The sequence below is a fragment of the Quercus lobata genome, chromosome 5, assembly GCF_001633185.2.
Source record: "Quercus lobata isolate SW786 chromosome 5, ValleyOak3.0 Primary Assembly, whole genome shotgun sequence".
Lineage (NCBI taxonomy): Eukaryota > Viridiplantae > Streptophyta > Magnoliopsida > Fagales > Fagaceae > Quercus > Quercus lobata.
Window position 1 is genome coordinate 84,992,884 of NC_044908.1, and position 25,355 is coordinate 85,018,238.

Sequence of the window (25,355 nt, forward strand, 5' to 3'; positions counted from 1 at the left end):
AAACTCATCTTTTATGCATTGTCTTTTATGTCATACCAAAATGAGAACAATACAATTTTTTTATAGGAATTCAAAAGGCAAGTTAGTGAACATATTCATTTTTTTATAAAATTTATTTATAACATTTTTTGTATCATTAAAAAGTATATAAATTTTGGAAATTATTCTTTTAGTTTTAAACAAACTTTCTCAAACCTTATTTTTTCTACCCTACAATACAAAACTCCAAAAAATGTATCTAAAAAATTAATAAAACTTAACAATGATTAACTGGACCAATTAGGAAAACAATTTGTTGTTGATAATCTATTGAGGTTATTTTCTTTGTGGAAATTACAATTCATCCACCAAAAAAGATTCTCAAATAAACAATTAGAATTAAGTTTCTTTATATGCATAGTTGTAAAATAATAATAATAATGAAAATATAATTGCAAAAGCTAAAATATGTCATTCATCCGATTATTTTCATTTGATTAACCTTTGCTTTTCGTTAAATAAGTGGCATTATAAAGTACTTTTAATACAACTATTAGGAAAGATATTACTGCACCTTCAAAACTTTAAAAAATAAGACTCTTTGGTGAAAGAAATAAGACATGCTCCTCGACATTTTGGTGAAAGATCTTCAAGACAAACCGTAGCCCTAAGTTTTGACCTCTTGTATAAAAACTTCCTTTTTAATATACAAGACACCTGAACCAATTCACGCTCATCGATGCCAAGATTAAGCTGCTCCTATAGACAAAAATAGATTTTAACTTAAAAGGTGCCAAAGCATGAACCAGCAATATTTTTTTACATTTGATTTTTTTTTTTTTTTTTTTTTTTGAGAAACTACATTTTAACTTTATTTACATTTTTTTTTCTTGTGATGTTAATATATATATATGTATATTAAAAAAAATGATTTGATTCAGTATGATTTAAGTTTCTTAATGGCTGTTCTAAAAATTTCATAAAAATGTCACTGTACTTACACACTATTAAGGCTCACAAGCTCTAAGAAGCTAAATGTATAGTTGTAAACACCTCTAGCATAACATAGTTTTTCGACCGGTAGAAACCTTCAACTATAATAGTCTAACATTTTGATATGTGGTGCATTCTTTAAATGATATATATGTGTGTGTATGATTTTTCATATCATGTACGTATGTATGTTCACAAAGTTTTCCTCTAACATATAACACTAACTCATAAAATTATCTTTGTATTATTCATATAAGGCACCTGATTATCAAGGGTCCTGTAGTTTAGTTAGCCCCACCCATGCAAAAAGTGTTTGGTAGTCTTGGGGAAAAGTGATTGAAAAAATAAATATTTTAAAGTTCAAGGATAAAAAACAAACTTTTTCAAATATTATGGACTAGAATAGTATTTACCCTATATTTTATGTTCTTATTTTAAGATCTTTTAATTGTAAAAAAAAAAAATTATAACTAAATATAATGTCAATAATCGCATATCATGTGCTTGATGATATATAAGTATAGTGGATTTCATAAAGCACATGATATATAAGTAATATGAATATTGCACAAAGCACTTTATTTAAAAATTTGGTGAGAAAAAAACTGACAAAAATCGTGATTAAATGAATCCTAAATCCCATAGACTGGTAAAAAAGAATTGAAAAATAATTGGAATAATAAGAAATGAATAACACTAATTGGATACTCATTATTACATTTTATACAAAAGAACTTTATCATAAATTTGCATTCTCTCTCTCTCTCTCTCTCTCTCTCTCTCTCTCTCTATATATATATATATATATATATATATATATATACACACACCAATAAGATTATAAACTGGTAAAAAAGTTGTTTTGTGTCATTAAAATCTTTTATAAAAGATAGGATGATATATGTGTGTGGAATTAAATTTTCTATTATCAAATTATTTAATTTCGCATCTTCATAAAATTAAATTTTTCTCTAATAGATTTTTTTGCCATCTCATTAGTGCAACCTGCTGGTGGAATATGGGACAACAGTCTTAGTCCAGAGGATAATCAAGTGAATCCCATGGAGAAAAAACAAGAAGAGGCCGAAAGCCAAAGCTGGACCTGCAAATGGAAACACCAAATATTAAGGGAAAAGCAACAAGCAACTTCATTCCTTGCCAAATAAGTACAGCCCTCACCACTCACGTGATTCTGCTCTTCGCAAGCCCAAGCCGAACTCTTATTGAGAGACCAATGTAGTCTGTCTTACATATTCAAGGAAACCTGTTGCTGCACCTTCAAAATGTAAAAAGAAGACTTCCTCTTTCGTGAAAGAGATAAGTTTTGCTCTTCTCAAGGTATGCAGCGCAACATTTTGATGAAGGCTCTACAAGACAAGCCCAAAGTTTTGTCCTTGTAAAAGCAAAAAAGGTGTCTAGGACGCTACCTTTTATTTTTATATAGTCTTTGGGCCATAGAATTCACTCTAAGAAGTGCCTTCTTTTGAGTCATGATTCATGAACATTGGGGGAAATGGATTAATGATGACACAAACATGTTATTAGGGGTGCGAAGAAATCCCTTTTTAGTTTTGGCCACAAATTAATGAGAGTTTGATAGTCATTGCCAATAGATATGTGATGTAGGGTCCGGTTAATGTGTGCCCTAAGGGCACACATTAAGCCATCCATTCTATCGAGATTTAATGTTGAAGCTTGACGCAAACTGCCTCTGTCGAGACTTACGAAATCAGAAATTTCAGATCTGATTTTCGGCCCATGCTTGTATATTTGTATAGGGTTTCTTTTTTCACAACCTTAGACATATATAAGGATTGTTTTAAAAGTCGTCACAAGTTAATGAAAAGAGAATACATGCAGAAAGTGCCCTAGTTCATTATTCTCTCTGAAGAAGTTACTGCGTCTTTACGCCAAGGGTTTTGTAACCCAGGAGCTTCCTAATTTTCATTGTTGATGAACTGAAGAACTTTGTAACTAACAATCTTCTTCAAGTTGGTGAGTTAGTCACGTACTGGAATCTGTGCATCATTGGTTAGTCACGTATTGGGATTTTTGCATTGAACGGAAAGATTGTCGCTACAATACAAGTCCAATTGGGTATTGGGGTAAGGGTTCAACTGTAGGTTGGTATTTCGGGATAGGCCAAAGGGTTTGGTAAGATTCCTTATACTTGTAACCGCTTGTGATTGATAATAGTGAATTCTTGGGAGTGGTGATCTTAAAATTACCCGATAGGGTTTTGCCTCGGTGGTTTTCCCCATTTGTAAACAAATCACCCATGTCAAATTTATTTTCTGATGCATTTAGTATAATTGGTTATTTGTTTGTGCTGTCACGCTATTGCATGTAATTGAACTTAATTAATTAACTTGAGTAATTAATTAATTTGCAAGGGGTCAGTTAATTTTAACCCAACAATGACCAAAATAATAATTCACCCAAATAAACTTAAACAGTCTATTTAAAACAAAGGTTCTAGATTATGCAACCACAAAGTATTTGGGAAGGAAGATGATGACAAAATTTCTTAAGTGTGTTAAACTTAAACATGCTTTTTGATGTTTGCTAATTGACCAATAGAGGCAATGTAATTTCAAGCATTCATTTAAAAAAAAAAAAAAACAGTCCTTCAAGAACTCTATATCATGAATTATGTTATGATTTCTGAGAATATCACTTAAAAATTATCCATACCAATTCAAGTAATTTTGTAAATTATTATTATTATTATTATTATTTTGTTTAGTTCGTATCTTGAGACTTGATGAATAATGGAGATGAAGACAATACTTTTTTCTTTTTCTTTATATTTTTCAATTTGATCTATTCAATCCATTTGGTCCACATTTGTCCTATTTGGTATATTTGGTCAATTTCAGTTCATTTTGGTCCATTCGGTCCATTTGATCCAATTTGGTTATCATAATAATCTCCTTAAAAATTTAAAAATTTTAGTTGTATCAAAAAATTAGGAAAATATAATGCATAATGTAGGGTCACAATTATGGAGCCCAAGTCCAAATTGTATGGAGTCTTGGTCTAATGAGCCCAATACAATAAATTTGTAGAGAATGGGTTGGAAACTTGGACCTTAGCGAATCAAACGATCGACCAACAGGTCTGAATGATAAAGAAAGAAAGATGACGTAGATTTACTAGGAAGAGACGTAAATCCGAGGAGACTCATTCTTCATATATATTGTTCGTCCCCCTTTTTTCCAATCCTTCCCTCCTATTTTATACTATCTTCTTCCCATTTCCACCGTCCACGTGTAGATTTAGGTTGATAGTGATGATACTTGTCCCATCAGTCCCTCCCCAAAGTCGTTGAGAGTGGTTATAAAGGTTGAAAAGCACGGTTCAGTTTAGTTGCAGAGCACCTAATGCAATAGTAGCAGCTTTCTCTTAAATATTTCTAGGTCTTCCTTTGTCCTTTTCTTTCTTAATACTTATCTTCTTCCATGGAATAGTCCAGAGTGTCACTCTCAATGATAGACCGTCCCCTTTGTCCTCGGCCTTGCCTGGCTGAGGAGGAGTTCTTCTTTGGGCTAGGCCCCTGGCCCAACACATACATTGGTATGGGCTCCTTGATTTGTCACCCCCACACATAATAACAATAGTTAGAAGAATATGGACCATTTCAAAAAAGAATAATAATATCAATAAAAAACATATAAGACTATATATTTGTAAAAATAGAGTAATAGAAATTACTTTTTGAAATTGTTTAATTTTTAGGAAGAAAAAATTATGTGCAATAAAATTTAGATAATAAATTATACATATTCAGTATAAGTTTGTTATGAATTTTGATTATTATGATAATTTCTTTTAAGATAATGAAGAATTTGAATAATTTATTTAAAACTTAAAAAGTTTAGTTATAGGAGAAAAATTAAAGGAATGATTGTTATTGTGGTTTCCTTGAATGCCCCCAAAATGTCTATAGATAAAAACTCCACACAAATGGTCGTTTCTCTCTTCCACTGTTGGTGAAAATTTTTTTTGATTTTATTTAAGTGACTCAGTAATTTATTTCCCAGCTCTCGTCTTCTCCCAGCAGTGACAGACATTCCACTCAACTCAAATATCTTCGTGTATTACTCTCTGCCAAACTTGATTAGTTGAGGTGAATATTCCATCTTATTAGTCAAATGAACACTAACATGATGTGAAGGCCGAAAAGTATGAGTAGGAGGTAGGTAATTGGCTTGCAGTGACAAAACCAGAATTGAAGCTATCAATATCACTACAATTCTCTCTATTCCGCTCTGCTCTTGCCCTTTTTGTTGAAATCTTTTGCAATTTTATTTTATTTATTGGTAATCCAATGGATCATGAACCCCAGTAAAAAAGTATAAGAGAAGCTGCAAGTATAATAGCTTCTAGTTTATATGCTTCATATCACTAGGAACGATATCGATATCTTCATTTGGGCAATAAATTAGTCAATGAACAAACGAAATACTTCAGCACCATAAAAGCACGAAGACAACATACAAAACAGCAATAACATACATTGTTCCCCTTCATTTGTAAATGTAAAGTGTCCACCAACAAGCAAAACATTGAAAAATTAAAGTATTTCGCTTTTTTGTGTATTGTTATTGTATACTCCATGACACATTCTCTGGAGGAATCTCTTTGTAACAATAGAATGGAAATCCTAGTGGTTGGGAACACGCATAGAAATCTATATATATATATATATATATATATATATATGATGAGGATAAAATTAGTTAGACAAGAGTGACGGGCCAAGCTTGACAAGGGTGACGAGATGAAACTGTACCGTCAGCATTTCTTCAAGACTGACGGAGTAATGAAGGAAGAGCACACATGAAACTGGGCATCCTGAAGCTGACGGAAGTAAAATTGGACAGACGGGGGTAAACTTGGGCAGACGGGGTTAACCTAAACTGACGGCGTCAGTCTACGGATTGACTGATCTGCACGTTTACGTATATAAGTAAAATAACTTACTCCCCACGTTTCAAGGAACCTAAAGACTCCTATATGGAAAGAATCCCGTAAAATACGCCCAAGAAGACACCTATAAGGAAGAGACTTCTACTCCAAGGAAGAGAGGTCAAACATCTACTACTATAAAAACCCAAGCACCCTCACAAACCAAGGTACGCATAATTTACCCTCTCTAGCACTCTAGAGCAGTGAGAATAGTTCTAACTTGACCTTCGGAGGGTGTTTGGCCGGTACCACACCGGTACTCTCTGCTAGGTTATTCCCTTTTGTTGTGCAGGTGCCATTGGCGATCGTACGAGGAACGTGTGACTCACTGGTGGTATTATTTCCGGCATCATCAATATATATATATATATATAAGGTTTATGTACAAGTCAAAGCACAACTAAATTACAATAGATAAAAAGAATTCTATATACGCAACTAAAACTTCAATAAGCCAAGAATTAATCCAAAAAAGAGTAAAAAGAGAATATCCATAGTTGCAGTTAATTTAATGGATACAGTCCTCCCCAACATTTGAGCTCACAGATCAACTGGTTAGTCTAACCAGGTTATCAGTTATGTTGGTTAGATGGACAGTATGCTGGTGCCACAAATTCTGAGACCACAACTGATAAAACATAACAGAAATTTCAATGCCAGTGAAATTTAGATAAACAGTAAAATTGTGGTCTTCCTATAGCCAGAATTAACATCAATATCAGTATCATACTTGACAAAAACAAAATCTAAGATGTAATGCAATTCAAAAGTGAAATCAGAGTCTATCAAATGAATAAGGTTGCACGGATTTGCTTGATTGCGGACAACTCTCAGTAATCCATCCTCCTGTGCAAACTAGCCACAAAGCTTCCGGGGGAATGATCATCAGGCAAAGCACCATGTTCACTGAAATACAAAAGCACAAGTTACTTGATTCCAAGCTCCCTCCTACCCAATTCCATTTAAAATAGCAGAAAACACAATAACAAAAATGAAATTGAAAGCTTAAAACTGAATGCGTATAACTGAACAGTAACTGCATGCTTAGAATAAGAAAAAGGATAAGATGTACTATATATGCATGATTCGAAAACCGCTAATAAAATAATCAGTCATAGTTTATTTCGTTCCAAAGACAAAATTTTGGCAATGGAAAGCAATATAATACAGAATAGAACAATGGATCATCAATAAAGCACTCAATATATCAACTGAGGAGGCTCTAAAAAGAAATAACTATATAATATGTCTATAACTTGCAAGTGAAATGATGGAAGTTGTTACAGGGTTAATTAAGGACCATATGCCTGAAGCAGTGAAGGAAAGCTTGTTAGAGAGGTAACTGAAGTAGAAATCCAGCAAACAATTTTCGGCTTGGGTAGTGACAAAAGTGCTGGTCCAGATGGGTTTACTGCCAAATTCTTCAAGGTTTCCTGGCTAATAGTGAAAAAAAAAAAAATCTGTATGTGCAGTAATTTCTTAATTTTCTCTTCTGGAAAGTTTCCTTAGGAGTTTAATTCCACAGCTATTTCTCTTATTCCTAAAGTCCCCAATCCCTCCTCTATCTCAGATTACAGACCTACAACCTGCTGCAAAGTAATATATAAGTCATAACTGTATCACAAAAATTCTAGCTAACAGCTGAAAATCTATCTTGGATGAGTTTGTGAGCTCCAACCAGACTGGCTTCATAAAGGATAGGAATATTTCTGAAAACATATTGCTCTCTTGAGCTGGTGAAGCACTACAAAAGAAATAACGGTCCCGCCATGTGTGCTATCAAGGCTGATAGGAGAAAGGCTTATGATTCTTTTGAGTGGAACTTCATAATCATGTGCCTAGTGCCTGATGGGTTCCCTACCTAGTTTGTTCACTGGTTCAGGTTGTATTACAACTCCTAGATTTTCATTTGGCCTTAATGGTTCTTTTATGGGGTACTTTCAGGAGGCAAAGAGCTAAGGCAGGGGAATTCCCTGTCCCCCTACCTTTTTGTAATTGCCATGGAGGATTTCACAAGATTGGTTCACTAGAAGGTCTAAGAATCAAACTAGTAGGTTAGATGATTGTTTAAGCATTGGCCAATAGGTTTTAGACACTTGTCAATCATCCAGAAGGTTGCCAATGCCACACAAATAGTATAAGTACCATAATGTAAGCACTTGTAAGTAAGTTTTTGTATGTGAATGAAACAAGCTTTTTAGAGCTTTTCTTGAGAACTTTGTGTTCTTTGGAGAGGTGCCTAAGGACCCATCAATTTGTTCAAAGCAACTCACCTCCCATTTGGTTCTAATTCATATCACAGCCCATCACTTTCCCTGTGTCTCTATCCTAAACTAAGACAGGAAGCTGGGAAATTCCTGAGGTTTGAGGTTGGAGATTGAAAAAGAATCTTCCTATGGTATGAATTTATGGCATCTTAATGGTGTTTTGTTCCAAAAGTATGGGCACAGCGTTACCAATGGACCTTTGTTTGACCTCATATGCCAAGTATAATTGGCTGGACATGGTGGGTTGGGATACCAATTATCTTAAAGGGAATAGTCTGAGACTGGTGATTTGCAAGATAGCTTGGTGGGTTGCTGTGCATCACATCTGGCAGCAAAGAAATTCTGTAATCCATTCAAGCAGGGTTAGGAGTGATAAAAAAATTGTCTAAGATATCAGGAGAGATGTTGAGGGCATGTTGGAAAGCAAATGCAAAGCCAATGACTCTATTTTGAACAGGATCTTGTGTTGTAAATGGGGCTTGAATCCTAGTATGCTCTTTTAAGAAGACATAGGCTAGTTTTGATGATGGCTGCTGTTTCTAGGCTTTTTCAGGATGGGGCATTTGTTTTCGTTCACAAGGTGTCATGATGTTACTAGGTTTGTATTGCTCTGTTGGTTTGTTATTTTGTTTTTCAGGGTTAGGCTGACTTAGTCTGTTAAACCGGCATTGTAGTGACACTATTGTGCTCGTATTTTCTGTGCTCACAGATCATTTCTCTGTTTGGTGTATTGCCCTTGGGGCTCTGACTACTATGGTTTGTTTTTAATAAAATTGAATGATTTACAAATAATGAAAAAGGGTACTCAATATTTCAACTAAGGAGGCTCTAATAAGTAATAACTAGAATAGTCTATAACTTGCAATTGAAGTTAGGTTTCCATGGTTGATACAAGATAGCTCCTACTAGCAAATTGACAAATATCTTCCTGGCTAACTATTTAAATACAATGTAGATCAAGACGTAGCCTTTTACATAAGACACTAGATACTATCTTACTAACATAATGACCATTTTTAAGCAAAATAATTCTTCATAAGGCTGCCGTCTAGAAGCGGAAAAAAACTGTCAGCTTTGATGGAAACTAGCTTACCTAACACTTTCCCATGGGAAATACAACTAGTACGCCTCAAACCCTAATCAAAAAAATTCAAGCTTAAATCTTGTGCTGCTCAATGAAATAAAGTACATTTCACAATAACCAATAGCTTTTCTATTCATCCCATTTAGGGACCAAAAGAATATTGACAATTATAACCACTGTCGGAGGTCAAATATGGCAGGGGTGGTTGTTTTCAGCAAAGATAGCAAGGGCATGGTAATTGAAACTTTGAGCAGGAAAGCAATATGGTAAATATGCTGAATCTGCTGCTTGGGTTGTCTAGCTAGTCTCTAACGAATTTGAAAGTTTGAAAAAATATTTTGGAAGGGAATTCTCCCAGTGTAAATGTATTGAAAGTTAGCCAAATGGCCCAAATCCCAGCCCTGTAAGGTCTCGTTATAGATAAATCATGGTTTCCTTAAAGAAATTTTAAAAAATAAAAAGAACCATGTAGGTAAGTAAGGGAACAAGATATTCACTGTTACAAAACACAACATGTAGAGGGAGTGTCTCCTTGGATTGATAACATTCCTAATTTTCTCAACCGTTTCTTGTCCATTTGGACGTACTTATGATGAATCATAAAACCATTTACCACTCTCCAAGTAATATTTAAAAAAAAAAAAAAAAAAAAAAAAAAAAAACCTCTAGTTGTACACTCAAATAAAATAATGTATGCTCTTCGTAGAATCTTAGTACTAGACTATACAAAATATTTGAGATGATTAATATCCTATCTGTGGTAGGCATTCTAGTGTGTCCTCTGATGGAAAAGAAAGATCAGAATTGGGATGTAGAGTACTGCCGAAAATCAAATGATAGAGCTAAAACAACATTAACTGTAAAAGATGACCGGTAAAGGGCTCCCTGGGTTGAAAGATGGCTATATAAATAGCCACTCAAATTCATAGTTTGATCTTTAACCTTGAAAAAATGAATTTATCCCTTGTATCTGAATTCTGAACCCAATAAGGTTTATATACAAGTCAAAGCCAATAGTAAAATGATTTACTTGCCTGCACCTTCGGATATCAGCTCTGACCAAGAATTCAAGCACTTCTCTTGACATTGAAGACCCACAGGCAGTATGATGGAGACAAAAATTTAGGGGGGAGACATCAAAAGGACTAAATATTGAGAAATCATCCCCAGTAATCCTCATATTGTCTTACAATGACAGGATGTTGTACTATTAGTAAGTATTAGATGTTGGCCTTATGTTTAACTGTGAATTACAAAGGATGGAAGCTTTTTACTAAGAAATCGCTTCAATTTTATGCATAAAAAGCAACCACCTTGCAAGTAGCCTATAAGATTTATACTCCTTTCTCACATATAATTATTTTAATTCTATCTTTGCCCTTTCTTGATGCAATTCTCAAAAGTTTCACACCTTGATAGTCCTTTAAGCTGAACTATATCCAAAATAATATCATTTCCTTGCTCTATATCAAGCTCAACCATATCTAAAATACAGTCAGGCTCAAAAATCTAAATTCAGGCAGAATATTAAAATTCATTGCTTGTTAACTGTATGCAAATTAATGCTCATGTTTCCGTGCAAATTAGACTAGCAGTTAAACAATGAAATAACATAAGTATGAAAGAATTTTTTTTTTTTTTTTTTGAGACAAAGTATGAAAGAATTAAATAGTTTAAAAAAAGAAAAGAAAAAAATAAATCTCTGTTTTCAACAATATATAACAAAACAAAGCACCATTTACAGATATGCCACAATATGCTTTGCCTTACAAACATATGAAGACTAATATTAAAATAATTTTAAACAGTAATTTGAGCTTAAGAAAGGAAAAGAAATTAAATTAAGAGCCCACCTCAGAACTAGGGGGGAAAAAAATTAAAGCTTTACAATAGAGACACGTAACATGTAATTAGTTGAAGGAGACAAAAATCGCTAACTCACCGTATGTTCTGAACTTTTATCTTCAAATCATAACACCCTACACCAACATTGTCCTCACAGCTACAAAGAAAAAAAATGAACTGTTCAAATAAAAACATGCAATGTAAATGAGTCAATCAATATAAATGACCATTCTCTGATGTAATTAACATTAAAAAAAATGTCAAAATACTCAACGTGGAAGGGTAAGAAAGAGAGAATTTGAATTGATATTTATATTGGTGTGCATGGTGCTCACTGTGAGATAGAGAGTCTTGAGCTTACATATCCACAGAAGTCGAAGCCATCTACGTTAGTCAACCGAGATATTTCGAATGTGCTCAATTTTGTGTCTTCTGTCACCACCTTCTTGGTGTTTCTCACCAAGTGCAACTTTCTGACATCTTTCTTCTCTTTTAACAAAGCCCTCCTGGCTGCTTCCTCACTTAAAACATTTTCTAACCTTGATATTCCAAGTGTCCCTCTACGTTTTTTCAAATTTCCCAACATGTCCAATATGTTATCTTCACTTCTATATACAATAAATGTTCCCAATTTTCTGAGATTTGGAAACCAAGACAGGTCTGGCATTGATTGAAGCTTAGAATTCACATCAATGCCAAGGCAACTCAACTGAACAAGGTTATATATTTTCTCAGGCAATTCAGTAAGCTTCTCACAATTTTCGAAAATTAAAGCCTAAAGATTCAAAAGAGAAGTTATTGCTACTGGTAACTCCTTTATATTGGTACCGGAAAGATCAATGTATTCTAAAAATTTCAACCTTTCGATGCGATTTGGTATATCGTCTACTTGAGCTCTATTGAGATCTAGCAAGCGAAGCAATTGAAATTTCTCAAAAAAACTGTCATTAATTTGTTCACTCCTTTCCAGATTTCCAAGTGCAAGAAATGTTCTTAATTTCTTGAACTTCCTTATAAGGTCATTATTTGCTTGAGGATTGAGGGTCACAGCATGGTGGAAACTTCTGGAAACATGTCTCAAATGCAGCATCTTTGAATCCGTTAATCCCAAGTAATTATCGGAGGAAACATGAGTTGTCAAAGTATATATAGCTGGTGGTAAGAAAAAACTTGAATTGTCAGAAAAATCAACAAGTTGCAACAACGACATGTTAAGTAATTGATCAATAATCTCATCTCCAATGTCTTCATATCTCTTGTCACTTTGGAATGTATATAACCTGCTGCCTTCCACATATATATAAGTTGAAGGCAGCAGGTTATATACATTCCAAAGGTGACAAGAGATATGAAGACATTGGAGATGAGATTATTGATCAATTACTTAACATGTCGTTGTTGCAACTTGTTGATTTTTCTGACAATTCAAGTTTTTTCTTACCACCAGCTATATATTCTTTGGCAACTCATGTTTCCTCCGATAATTAACTGGGATTACCGGATTCAAAGATGCTGCATTTGAGACATGTCTCCAGAAGTTTCCGCCATGCTGTGATTCTCAATCCTCAAGCAGATATTGACCTTATAAGGAAGTTCAAGATATTAAGAACATTTCTTGCACTTGGAAATCTGGAAAGGAGTGAACAAATTAATGACAGTTTTTTTGAGAAATTTCAATTGCTTCGCTTGCTAGATCTCAATAGAGCTCAAGTAGACGATATACCAAATCGCATCGAAAGGTTGAAATTTTTAGAATACATTGATCTTTCCAGTACCAATATAAAGGAGTTACCAGTGGCAATAACTTCTCTTTTGAATCTTGAGGCTTTAATTTTCGAAAATTGTGAGAAGCTTACCGAATTGCCTGAGAAAATATATAACCTTGTTCAGTTGAGTTGCCTTGGCATTGATGTGAATTCTAAGCTTCAATCAATACCAGACCTGTCTCGGTTTCCAAATCTTAGAGCGTTGGGAACATTTATTGTATATAGAAGTGAAGATAACATATTGGACATGTTGGGAAATTTGAAAAAACTTAGAGGGGCACTTGGGAATATCAAGGTTAGAAAATGTTTTAAGTGAGGAAGCAGCCAGGAGGGCTTTGTTGAAAGAGAAGAAAGATGTCAGAAAGTTGCACTTACATTGGAGCACAACGTCTGAAGACTCTGAACTAGGAGCAGAACAACCTGATCAATCCCTTATCCTTCAAGTCCTTGAACCACATGCTAATCTTAGGGAGTTACAAATATCATGTTATTGTGGTTTGAATTTTCCCAGTCGGATTGAAGATCAGTCATGCATGCTGTAATCTTGTAAGCATTAAATTCAAAACTAATTGGCATAATAAGAAATGGATAAATATATTTTTGGAAGGATTATGACTTTTTTTTTTTTTTTTTTTTGATAATCGAAGGATTATGACTTAATTTGTTTGGGTATTGTGTATATATATATATATATATATATATAGACACACTAACAAAGATATAAAATAGTGAAAAAAATGTTTTTGTATCATTAAAATCTTTTATAATAGATAGGCTGACAATATATAATGTGTGTGCTTTGAATTAAATTTGCTATTTTCTTATCAAATTATCTCTAATAGATATTTTTGCCATCTCATTAGTGCAACCTGCTGGTGGAATATCGAAAACCCCTAGATTTACCTTTGAAAACAATCAAAGTCTAGACGGCAGTCAAGTGAAGCCCGTGGAGGAAAAACAAGATAAGTATGGTCACTTATATATGTGTGTGTTTAATTAAATTTGCTATTTTCATAAAAAATTATTTAATTTATGCATCTTCTGAAATTAGATTTTTTTTTTTCTAATCGATTTTTTTGCCATCTCATTAGTGCATCGGCTGGTGGAATAGGGTAAAGCCCCTACATTTACTTGGCAAAACAACCAAAAGTCCACAGGACAATCAACCAAATTTAACAAAAATGAAAAGTATTAGATTCACTATTTAGAAAAAATAAAGCAGACAAAAAAAAAAAAAAAGAAAAGGAAAATTTCACAAAAATTAGACAAAAAAGGGTTTCAAATATATTCTCTTCCTCATTCAGAAAGAAACTTCTCAAGCTTACTTGGCAATAAAGACCGAGTGAGGTTGTGTTTCTATGTGAATCTTTGACTCCTTTTATCAGTTTCTCTCCTTCTCCTCTATCTCTTCTTTTCCATGAATTTCTCAGTCTTTCTCTAATATATATACCTGCAAATGGAAAAGCATGCATCAAGTAACCTGTACTCACGTGATAATGGTCTTCACAGATTCAGATTGAGAGATCAGCGTAGTCTTACTTACATCTTTAAGGAAGGATATTACTGCACCTTCAAAACTTTAAAAAATAAGACTTTCTCTTTGGTGAAAGAAATAAGGCATGCTCCTCAATATTTTGGTGAAAGATCTTCAAGACAAACCGTAGCCCTAAGTTTTGACCTCTTGTATAAAAACTTCCTTTTTACATTTGATTTTTTTTTTTTTTTTTTTTGAGAAACTACATTTTAACTCTATTTACTTTTTTTTTTCTTGTGATGTTAATATATATATATATATATATATATTGCCTAAAATATATATATATATATTCAAAAAAAATTTATTTGATTCTATATAATTTAAGTTTCTTAATGATTGTTCTAAAAAATTTCATAAAAATGCTACTGTACTTACACACTATTAAGGCTCACAAGCTCTGAGAAGCTAAATGTATAGTTGTATACACCTCTAGCATAACATAGTTTTTCGACCGGTAGAAACCTTCAACTATAATAGTCTAACATTTTGATATGTGATGCATTCTTTAAATGATATATAAGTGTGTGTATGATTTTTCATATCATGTAAGACTTTAAAAAATCTTGTAAAAATATGCCATAAATATACGTATGTACGTATATATATTCACAAAGTTTTCTTCTAACATATAACACTAACTCATAAAATTATCTTTGTATTATTCATATAAGGCACCTGATTATCAGGGGTCTTGTAGTTTAGTTAGTCCCTCCCATGCAAAAAGTGTTTGGTAATCTGGGGAAAAGTGATTGAGAAAATAAATATTTTAAAGTTCAAGGATGGAAAACAAACTTTTTCAAATATTATGGACTAGAGTAGTATTTACCCTATATTTATGTTCTTATTTTAAGATCTTTTAACTGTATATAAAAAAAAAAAAAAGTAAATATAATGTCAATAATAGCATATCATGTGCTTGATTATATGTAAGTATAGTGGATTTCATAAAGCACATGATATATAAGTAATATGAATATTACATAAAGCACTTTATTTAAAAATTTGGTGAGAAAAAAATTGACAAAAATCGTGATTAAATGAATCCTAAATCTCATAGACTGGTAAAAAAGAATTGAAAAATAATTGGAATAATAAAAAATGAATAACACTAATTGGATACTCGTTATTACATTTTATACAAAAGAACTTTATCATAAATTTGCATTCTCTCTCTCTCTCTCTCTATATATATACACACACACCAATAAGATTATAAACTAGTTTAAAAAGTTGTTTTGTGTCATTAAAATCTTTTATAAAAGATAGGATGATATGTGTGTGTGGAATTAAATTTTCTATTATCAAATTATTTAATTTTCGCATCTTCTTAAAATTAAAAATTTCTCTAACAGATTTTTTTGCCATCTAGCTCATTAGTGCAACCTGCTGGTGGAATATGGGACAACAGTCTTAGTCCAGAGGATAATCAAGTGAATCCCATGGAGAAAAAACAAGAAGAGGCCGAACGCCAAAGCTGGACCTGCAAATGTAAACACCAAATATTAAGGGAAAAGCAACAAGCAACTTCATTCCTTGCCAAATAAGTACAGCCCTCACCACTCACGTGATTCTGCTCTTCGCAAGCCCAAGCCGAACTCTTATTGAGAGACCAATGTAGTCTGTCTTACATATTTAAGGAAACCTATTGCTGCACCTTCAAAATGTAAAAAGAAGACTTCCTCTTTCGTGAAAGAGATAAGTTTTGCTCTTCTCAAGATATGCAGCACAACATTATGATGAAGGCTCTACAAAACAAGCCCAAAGTTTTGTCCTTGTAAAAGCAAAAAAGGTGTCTAGGATGCTACCATTTATTTTTATATAGTCTTTGGGCCGTAGAATTCACTCTAAGAAGTGCCTTCTTTTGAGTCATGATTCATGAACATTGGGGGAAATGGATTAATGATGACACAAACATGTTATTAGGGGTGCGAAGAAATCCCTTTTCACTTTTGGCCACGAATTAATGAGAGTTTGATAGTCATTGCCAATAGATATGTGATATATATGTCCCTTTATCTACAGAAGCAAAACTGTTTTGACGTTGATTCCTTTATGGGATTAACTTTTAATATTTTTTGAAAACCTCTTGTATATGGTCAGTTCATCAAATTTCCCAATTCAAAAAAACAAGAGATGGTTTCAACTTTCAACATACTCATCATTGTATAAATGTAGAAAGATAAAAGTGATAGTGGTTGATTAGGTAATGGAGAAAAGTGGGGAGCTCACGTGAAAGTAATTGTTCAACACTTACAATGTATGACCTCATTAAGTTGTTACAAAAGTTGTGGTCGAAAAAATATTCATGTAAAAAAAGATGTCAAACAACTAAATTGATTTGAAGGGTTGATATTCCAGTTAATAAAACTATTAGCAATACTCACTTCATGTTTTACCTTAAAAAGAAAACAAAAAAGTTATGATACACTTGATGCCAATTAATGAAACTAGTAGTAATACTCAACTCCATTTCTTACCTTAATTAATCGAGCGGAGCTAATAATTATATTAAACTAATCACAAAATCGTGCGATGCATGAGAATAAATTATTATTTTGTAATTTTAATATAATTTATAATTTGTTCCTCCTAAAAATTAAACAATTGCTATTCGGTCCCATTCGGTCAAATTGGGTCTACTTTAGTCCCATTCAGTCCAATATGGTCTACTTCAAATCACTTTGGTCAAATTTAGTCCAATTTGGTCCACTCGGTCAATTTCGGTCCCCTTCATTCCACTTTGGACTAGTTGCGCCTTAAATTAATTCATTTTGTAGGTTAAATTTTAAATTCTAGCTCAAAAAATTCATTTTTTTCTTAATTTTTGCGTTGAAAAGTATGAAATTTTATTATATTTGGGCTAAACTCTTTAGTTTTGAGTTAAAAAATACATACAAAATATACATTAGAAATATGAGCCCTAAAAATGCAATAAAAATGATAAATATTGAAAAATATTATTCAGTCCATTTTGTCCTCTTCGATCCACATTGGTTTTGTTTGGTCTACATTGGTCCTATTGGGTCCATTAGGTCCACATTGATCCTATTCTATCCATTTAAGTCTTATTCGATCCACATTGGTTATATTCAATTCATTCAGTCCACCTTGGCTCTATTTAGTCCATATTGGTCCTATTCAGTCCACTCTATTAACTTCGGTCTTATTCAGTCCACTCTATTCACTTCGGTTCTATTTAGTTGATATTGGTCCTATTCGGTCCACTATGGCCCTATTTGTTCCTATTCAGTCCATATGTCCACTTTAGTCCTAATCTGTCCATTCGGTCTTATTTTAAGATCTTTTAATTGTAAAAAAAAAAATATATATATATATATATATAAGTAAATATAATTTCAAAAATCGCATATCATGAGCTTAATGATATATAAGTATAGTGGATTTCATAAAGCACATGATATATAAGTAATATGAATATTGCATAAAGCACTTTATTTAAAAATTTGGTGAGAAAAAAATTGACAAAAATCGTGATTAAATGAATCCTAAATGCTAAATCCCATAGACTGGTAAAAAAGAATTGAAAACTAATTCGAATAATAAGAAATGAATAACAATAATTGGATACTCATTATTACATTTTATACAAAAGAACTTTATCATAAATTTGCATTCTCTCTCTCTCTCTCTCTATATATATATATATATATATATATATACACACCAACAAGATTATAAACTAGTGAAAAAGTTGTTTTGTGTCATTAAAATCTTTATATACACACCAACAAGATTATAAACTAGTAAAAAAGTTGTTTTGTGTCATTAAAATCTTTTATAAAAGATAAGATGATATGTGTGTGTGGAATTAAATTTTCTATTATCAAATTATTTAATTTTCGCATCTTCTTAAAATTAAATTTTTCTCTAATAGATTTTTTTTGTCATCTCATTAGTGCAACCTGCTGGTGGAATATGGGACAACAGTATTAGTCCAGAGGATAATCAAGTGAATCCCAGGGAGAAAAAACAAGAAGAGGCCGAAAGCCAAAGCTGGACCTGCAAATGGAAACACCAAAAATTAAGGGAAAAGCATCAAGCAACTTCATTCCTTGCCAAACAAGTACATCCCTCACCACTCACGTGATTCTGCTCTTCCCAGGCCCAAGCCGAACTCTTATTGACATGACCAATGTAGTCTGTCTTACATATTTAAGGAAACCTGTTGCTGCACCTTCAAAATGTAAAAAGAAGACTTCCTCTTTCGTGAAAGAGATAAGTTTTGCTCTTCTCAAGATATGCAGCACAACTTTTTGATGAAGGCTCTTCAAGACAAGTCCAAAGTTTTGTCCTTGTAAAAGCAAAAAAAGTGCCTAGGATGCTACCTTTATGTTTATGGATTTTACTAATGTGTGCCCTAAGGGCACACATTAGTAAAATCCATAAAACATATTAGGCTTTGTTTTCACCGAGAGTTTTCTGTGTTGTTCAACTTATCAACTCTTCCTCTATTTATAGCCAATTGAGAGAGCACGTAGACATTGCAGCTCAGTGTGTGCATTAAGTTATGCGCATTTATACTGTGCAGAACTCTGTTTCCCCATTAGACACACAAACACAGTGACTTTAATCACTGCAAAGTAACAATCACAAGAACAGAAGGGACTGATGGGTCAATATCAGAAAGATATGAATTAAAAAACGAGGCAGGGGTTGGTAAGAACATTAAAAGATACTGTATGAATTAAATTTCTAGTCGTTAGCTTTGTTTTCTTCTCACTGAATGGCCTTTTTTTTTTAAGCTGGCACGGTCTGGTACTAGTACACTGTTTATTGCAAAAAAGACAAAAAAATTTGTTAGGAAAAGTCAAAAAAGACACCAATTTCAAAATAAATAAATAAATAAATTTGTCAGAAAAAAGTAAAAAAAAATTTGGTTAATGGACACCTTGCGGTTAACACAACCCAAAAATAAATACCATGCAAACACATGCACGATCTCCAAAAGCTAAGCGCAAATATATAAATACATAGGAAAAAAAAAAAAAAGTAAAAAAACTGAATGATAAAAAAAAAAAATGTAAATAATAAAGAATTGGGTTTTGAGAAATGCACAATTTTTTCTTTTTCTTTTTGAAACCTAGAAATGCACAAACTAAGCTAGAACAGAAATGAGGGTCTCCATGTCCAATTCTCTTCAATCTGAATGATAAAGAAAATGGTATTTGGGTTTGATAAAGCTCACTGAATAGAGATTGCAAGGGTGCAATCTCTATTCAAGGCTCACACTAACTAATAAAACATTTTTGGCTTTGTTTTTACCTTGAGCTTTCTTTGTGCAGTGCAGCTCAGTCTTCAACTAAACACATACGCGACTCATAAATGTATTGTCACTTTTAAAGTTTCTTTAAAATAATTCTGCAGAACCCAGTAAAGGTTTAAAAATATATAATTAGTGTGCCTTAATTTATGTGAATATCAGAAAGATATGAATTAATTCACTTGCAATCCCACCGAAGGTACACGTGAAAGAAGCCAAACTAGCTAGCCAAGATCAGTTTGTTTGGTTTGTGTTCCTTCATTAACTATAAATTACTATGCTGCAGTGTTCCCAACCACTAGGATTTCCATTCTATTGTTACAAAGAGATTCCTAGAGAGGATGTGTCATATAACAGTATTGAATAACAACACAAAAAGGGTGAAATACTTTGAACTTTTTGATTCTTTGGCTTTAGAAAATCACCCGTATCAGTTGAACCCACCAATTATCCATTTTGACTTGTAATTAATCCAATGGACAATGACCATTTCTCTTCAAAATGGCATAGATGTCAGCTTATTTTTGTTAGGTTTTCTGGAGCCTATTTATGTTTAATTCGGTTGACAACCCAACCCAACCCGAATAATGTTACGTAATTTTGTAATCCATCGTGAATCTTGTGCACAAGATATAGAAATCGTTTTTTGGTGATTAGGATTTTGTCTTGTTGTTGTTTTTGAGGAAAAAAAAAAAAAAACAGTAGCCGCATTTTGTATTTTTCCTTGATAATAGTGAAATCTTTACAACTCCGTGGACGTAGACAAATTACCGAACCACATAAATATTGTTTTGTGCATATGATTTTTTTTTTTTTTTTTTTGTGTATGTTTTCTCTATTTTTTTGTTTCTTACAGGTTGGGAATTTCGGGTTGAATTCCTTAGAATTTTAAAACAAACCTTAACGTTTTACTCTTCATTCTCATTCACAATTCTCAAGCTAGTATGCCTTTTGCTTTTTCTCCTCAATGTTGCTGCCATGCCAGCCCCCATTGTTTAGTTTTTTATCAAATATCAACACAACCAAACAAAAACCTCGCAATCGGTAAAAAATGTCCCTTTTTTTTTTTTTTTTTTTGAAACTGAACTTTCATTCAAGAAGTAAAAATAACAACCAGATCAGAACACACAAGGAAAACAGAGCAGGAAAACAGGACAAAGGCACGAAAATAGACCAAAAACCTGCTTAATATTTCTTTTTCACTAGTTCATTCAGTGATACGTTGCAAGTGAATTAAATGAAGCAAAAAGTAAGATGTCAGTGAAGATAATAAAAGTGTTAAAAACAGCTACAAATGACTGACAGACACATAATCAATTGTATTTCAGCTATGAAATCGTTGCAAGGGTTTACCATATCTGATTTCTAAAACAAATCTCACAAATTTATTGTGTCTTCATATCATTATTATTTATATCGTTCCAATCCTTTTTGCTTGTCCCCATGCACAATGACATTGCAAATAGAAATCTGAACTTTATAAAGTGCAAAAGCAGCATGTCATATTGTGGCGGCCTAGTTCCTATACATCCATCATGATCTATTAATCTTCGGCCAACTACTTTAAACTAACATATTTATTATTAAAGTTAGATCATTTTGCAACTATTAAATAGATGATCCAATAATGTGATGCCGCTTGTTAGGGCTTTTTTCAACTTTACGCGGATTGATGAGCTATCACTTCACAGGAGCCATTGGTTGCTTTCAACGGCTGAGATCTGTGCTATTGCGGGATCTCAATCCCTCTTTCTCTGTACGTCTTCTTCACAGACTATAACTGGCATTAAAAACACATGCAGCTACCATGAACTTGGTAGCTCATTAATTATAATAATGCTTTACTATAAAGGTTCAGCTACTCTGTATCAGAAAGCATTAATTATATTGTATAGATATTGAGAAGTGAGAAGAACTACCCACAACCTCAAGATACAAAACTAAGAAGCCTTTGTTGAACTATACAAGGCGGGAGATAAAGATATTGACAGTGCAGCAGTTATGGCGAATGCTCCACATTTTTTCAAGATCATTCTCAACAATTGTCTACGAGATGGGAAGCTTGTAAGTATATTCATCTATCTCACTTTGTGTGCGATTTAAGAACTTGATGCTACTACTACTTTGTTAAACTAATCGGATCAAATGTAAGATTATGGTCTTGGTCTCTTGTTTTGAAAAAAATTTACAATTCTAATGTTAGGTAATAACTCCAAAAAACAGTTATACATGTAGAACCAAAGAGTCTAGCTAGCTTGTTGAACTTTGCAATTTTTTCACCTCATATTTTAAGCTTTGCGACTTGTAAGTTGCAAGTACCTTGGGACAGGCTGGGCCAAGAGGAGTTGATGTTGTTGGTTTTGTTCTTTTTTATTTTTTAATATAATTTTATAAAATTATTTAAAGAACTCTTTTTATTATTTAATTTTCTTATTGTTTTTAAGTTTTTGGGTTGGTATTCTTTGAAAAAGAAAAGGAAAAACAGACTTTTAGTCTCTACAATTTTTGATACAAGCAGCTGTTTAGTAGTAGTATGGTTCCCCTTTCACCTACAAATATATTTCTTCTAGTTTTGGCCTTCCTAGCTATCACTTTGTTTGCACTTTGGGCAGTTGAAGATTTGTTATGCTAGATTAGGAGTCCATTTCGATTTTTTTTTTAATGAAAATTAGTTTTAAGTATAAATGTAAATAGAGAAAATGAAGTTTTTTTTAAAAAAAAAAAAAAAAAACTATACATGAGCAAATATGTTAAAACCTAAATGGACTTAAAAGAAAAGGTTGTTGTTTTTAAATAATAAAAATAGAAGAATATAAAGAATTCCTCATACCTGCTCCCCTTTCCCCTCTTTTTTTTTTTTTTTTCCATTGTTAGTTACAGAATAAATATTCATGCAAACCATAAGATAGTGGAATAACTTTGGTGGGTTCTCAAAGATATATGGAGTATAAATGTACAATAGTAGAAAGGAATGAAGCTTTTTATTTGCATTTTATTATAATAAAGATAAGATGCAAGAATTATTTTGATAGTGGAATGGAACCAAGTCAACTAACCATTACTCCAATTTTTTAAATATTGTTGTTTAGAAACAGAAATCACGTTTTTCCTATTAAAAACAATGTGTGTGTATGTGTGTGTGCTTAATACTTTATATTGTATTTTATGTGCAAAACTTAATTATAGACTCATTCTTCACAGGGAATTCCTAAAAAGTTTACAAGGAAATATGGACAGGAGCTGTCAAATTCTGCATTTCTTAAACTTCCGAGTGGTGCAGAATGGAATATAGAATTGACAGAAAGTGATGGTGAGGTTTGGTTACTGAAGGGCTGGCCAGAATTTGCAAAATACTACTCACTAAAGCAGGGGCACTTCTTAGTTTTCCGATACGAAGGAAATTCCCACTTCTATGTACTCATACTTGATGAGAGTGCAACAGAAATAGACTATCATTTCAGTACTTCTCATCGTGGAAAAGGCAAGCTTCATAATGAATTTATAGCTCCTAATGTGGACGAGATTGAGAGTTATAGTGCTATTGAATTCTTAGGGAGCTTTCCACCAAGCCCAAAAACAAGGGATAAATCACCATTACCATATTTTCGACCCCACAAGATTGTGAAAACTAATTCAAGTGGTAAAATTGCAATCACTTCCAATATGCAAATTTCATATAATCATGTTTGAGTCAAAGTCCCTAGTTTATTATGTTTTCATAATTATGTTTGACTTAATTTTTCAGCAAAAGGCGTTAATGGAATTTCTATGACTAAACAACGTTTGAAATCTAAGGCTATTAGAATGATCCAGCCATTGAACAACAATGAAATAGCTAGAGCACTTCAGAGAGCAAGTGCTTTCAAGCCTAAAAATCCGTATTTCAAGGTTGTCATTCAACAGTCGTACTTGGATCGGAATTTGGTAAGCTTTCAATTTAATAACTACTTGATCATCAAAATTTTTCTAGTGTTCACTTTGCATGATGATATACATTTAAGAGAGAGGAAATTTGGTAGCAATGCATTCTTTCGGGCTACCAACTTTTTAGTTTCATTCTTCACTAGAAAAGACATATTCATTCCTTAATTTTTTTTCTTCATTATCTTTTTTCAACAGAATATACCAAAGGACTTTGTGAAGAAATATTCAAATATATTGCATGGCGATGTCAACCTTTGGGTTTCCAATGGGAGTATTTGGCCTGTTGAGTTTTGCAAAAGGACTGATGAGAATCTAAAATGTAGGTTCAACTGTCGTTGGAAAGTATTTGCGAAGGACAATAATCTAGAAGTAGGTGATGTTTGTGCCTTTGAATTGATTGAGGCCACTAAGACTTTCAAAGTGGTCATTTTTCGTGTGAATGAAGAAAATTGTTGTGCCCCCTATTGCTAGGTATGAAATTTGCTGAGTTTTCCAAATGAGTGCCACATTAGTTTGAATAACTTCATATATTCAATGTTACTTTTTTGAATTTTTAGTGGTGGCCATTACACCCCTAACCAATTTACTCTTTGAACTTTACTCATCTGTCAAATTAGTACCTTCTGTTAAATTGAGTAACATAACTCATGTGCCTATCATAAGAAAACACATGAAAAAATAATCATTTACAAATTGAAATTAGAAAAGCAAAGAGGAGACGGACGGCAAAAGAGGGGTTCTCCAAGAGAGAGACACAGAGAGAGAAAGTTCTCTCACAATCGGAGTCCCTCTTGCCACCACTATAAAGAGAGATTTCTCTCTAATGCATGCATGCAAAAGTCAACTCTCATACTAAAATTAGATCGAATGAATCAGGATTTATCTATGAATATATGCCCGTATGAAGTGGAAAAAACTTTAAAAGTGTTTGACATGTTAAAAACTAAAAAATAAATACCTTGCAAACACATGCACATGCAGTTCTCCAAAACCTAAGCGCAAATATATAAATACATGGGAAAAAAAGTCAAAAAACTACAAGATAAAAAAAAAAAAAATGTAAATAATAAAAAATTGGGTTTTGAGAAATGTACAAATTAAGCTAGTACAGAAAGGAAGATCTCCATGTCCAATTCTCTTCAATCTGAGTGATAAAGAAAATGGTATTTGGGTTTGATAAAGCTCACTGAATAGAGATTGCAAGGGTGTTCAAGGCTTTGAATAAAGATATATCAAGGCTCACACTAACTAATAAAACATTTTTGGCTTTGTTTTCACCATGAGCTTTCTTTGTACGTGTTGTTCAACTAATGAGAGTGTACGTAGACAAGGCAGTGCAACTCAGTCTTCAACTAAACACATCCGTGACTCATAAAAGTATTGTCACTTTTAAAGTTTCTTTAAAATAATTCTGCGGAACCCAGTAATTCTGCATAACCCAGTAAAGGTTTAAAGATATATAATTATTGTGCCTTAATTTATGTGAATTTATAATTGTGTAGAACCCAGTACATGGTACTTATGACCTGTTTCTTCATTAGACACACAAACACACTGACTTTATTGAGTATTGAATAACAACGCAAAAAGGGTGAAATACTTTTGAACTTTTTGATTCTTTGGCTTTAGAAAATCACCAATATCAGTTGAACCACCAATTGTCCATTTTGACTTGTACTTAATCCAATGGACAATGCCCATTTCTCTC

General features: G+C 32.8%; 1 protein-coding gene across 1 annotated transcript; it reads left to right on the forward strand.

The window, feature by feature from the left end:
• The first annotated feature begins 21,634 nt into the window (after window positions 1-21,634).
• On the forward strand, window positions 21,635-24,118 carry LOC115991349 (B3 domain-containing transcription factor VRN1-like). Its single transcript, XM_031115052.1, has 4 exons — window positions 21,635-21,787; window positions 22,925-23,363; window positions 23,469-23,647; window positions 23,843-24,118. Exons 1-4 carry the CDS (start codon window positions 21,725-21,727, stop codon window positions 24,116-24,118), a joined length of 957 nt encoding a protein of 318 aa, XP_030970912.1. The 5' UTR covers window positions 21,635-21,724.
• The last annotated feature ends 1,237 nt before the right edge of the window (window positions 24,119-25,355 follow it).

What these genes read in the sequence shown, in the direction of transcription:
- LOC115991349 (XM_031115052.1), top strand. Translation starts at nt 21,725, where the DNA reads ATGGCGAATGCTCCACATTTTTTCAAGATCATTCTCAACAATTGTCTA. An exon ending in GTCTACGAGATGGGAAGCTT is followed by an intron (nt 21,788 to 22,924) that starts GTAAGTATATTC and finishes CATTCTTCACAG; the next exon opens with GGAATTCCTAAAAAGTTTAC. An exon ending in CGTACTTGGATCGGAATTTG is followed by an intron (nt 23,648 to 23,842) that starts GTAAGCTTTCAA and finishes TTTTTTCAACAG; the next exon opens with AATATACCAAAGGACTTTGT.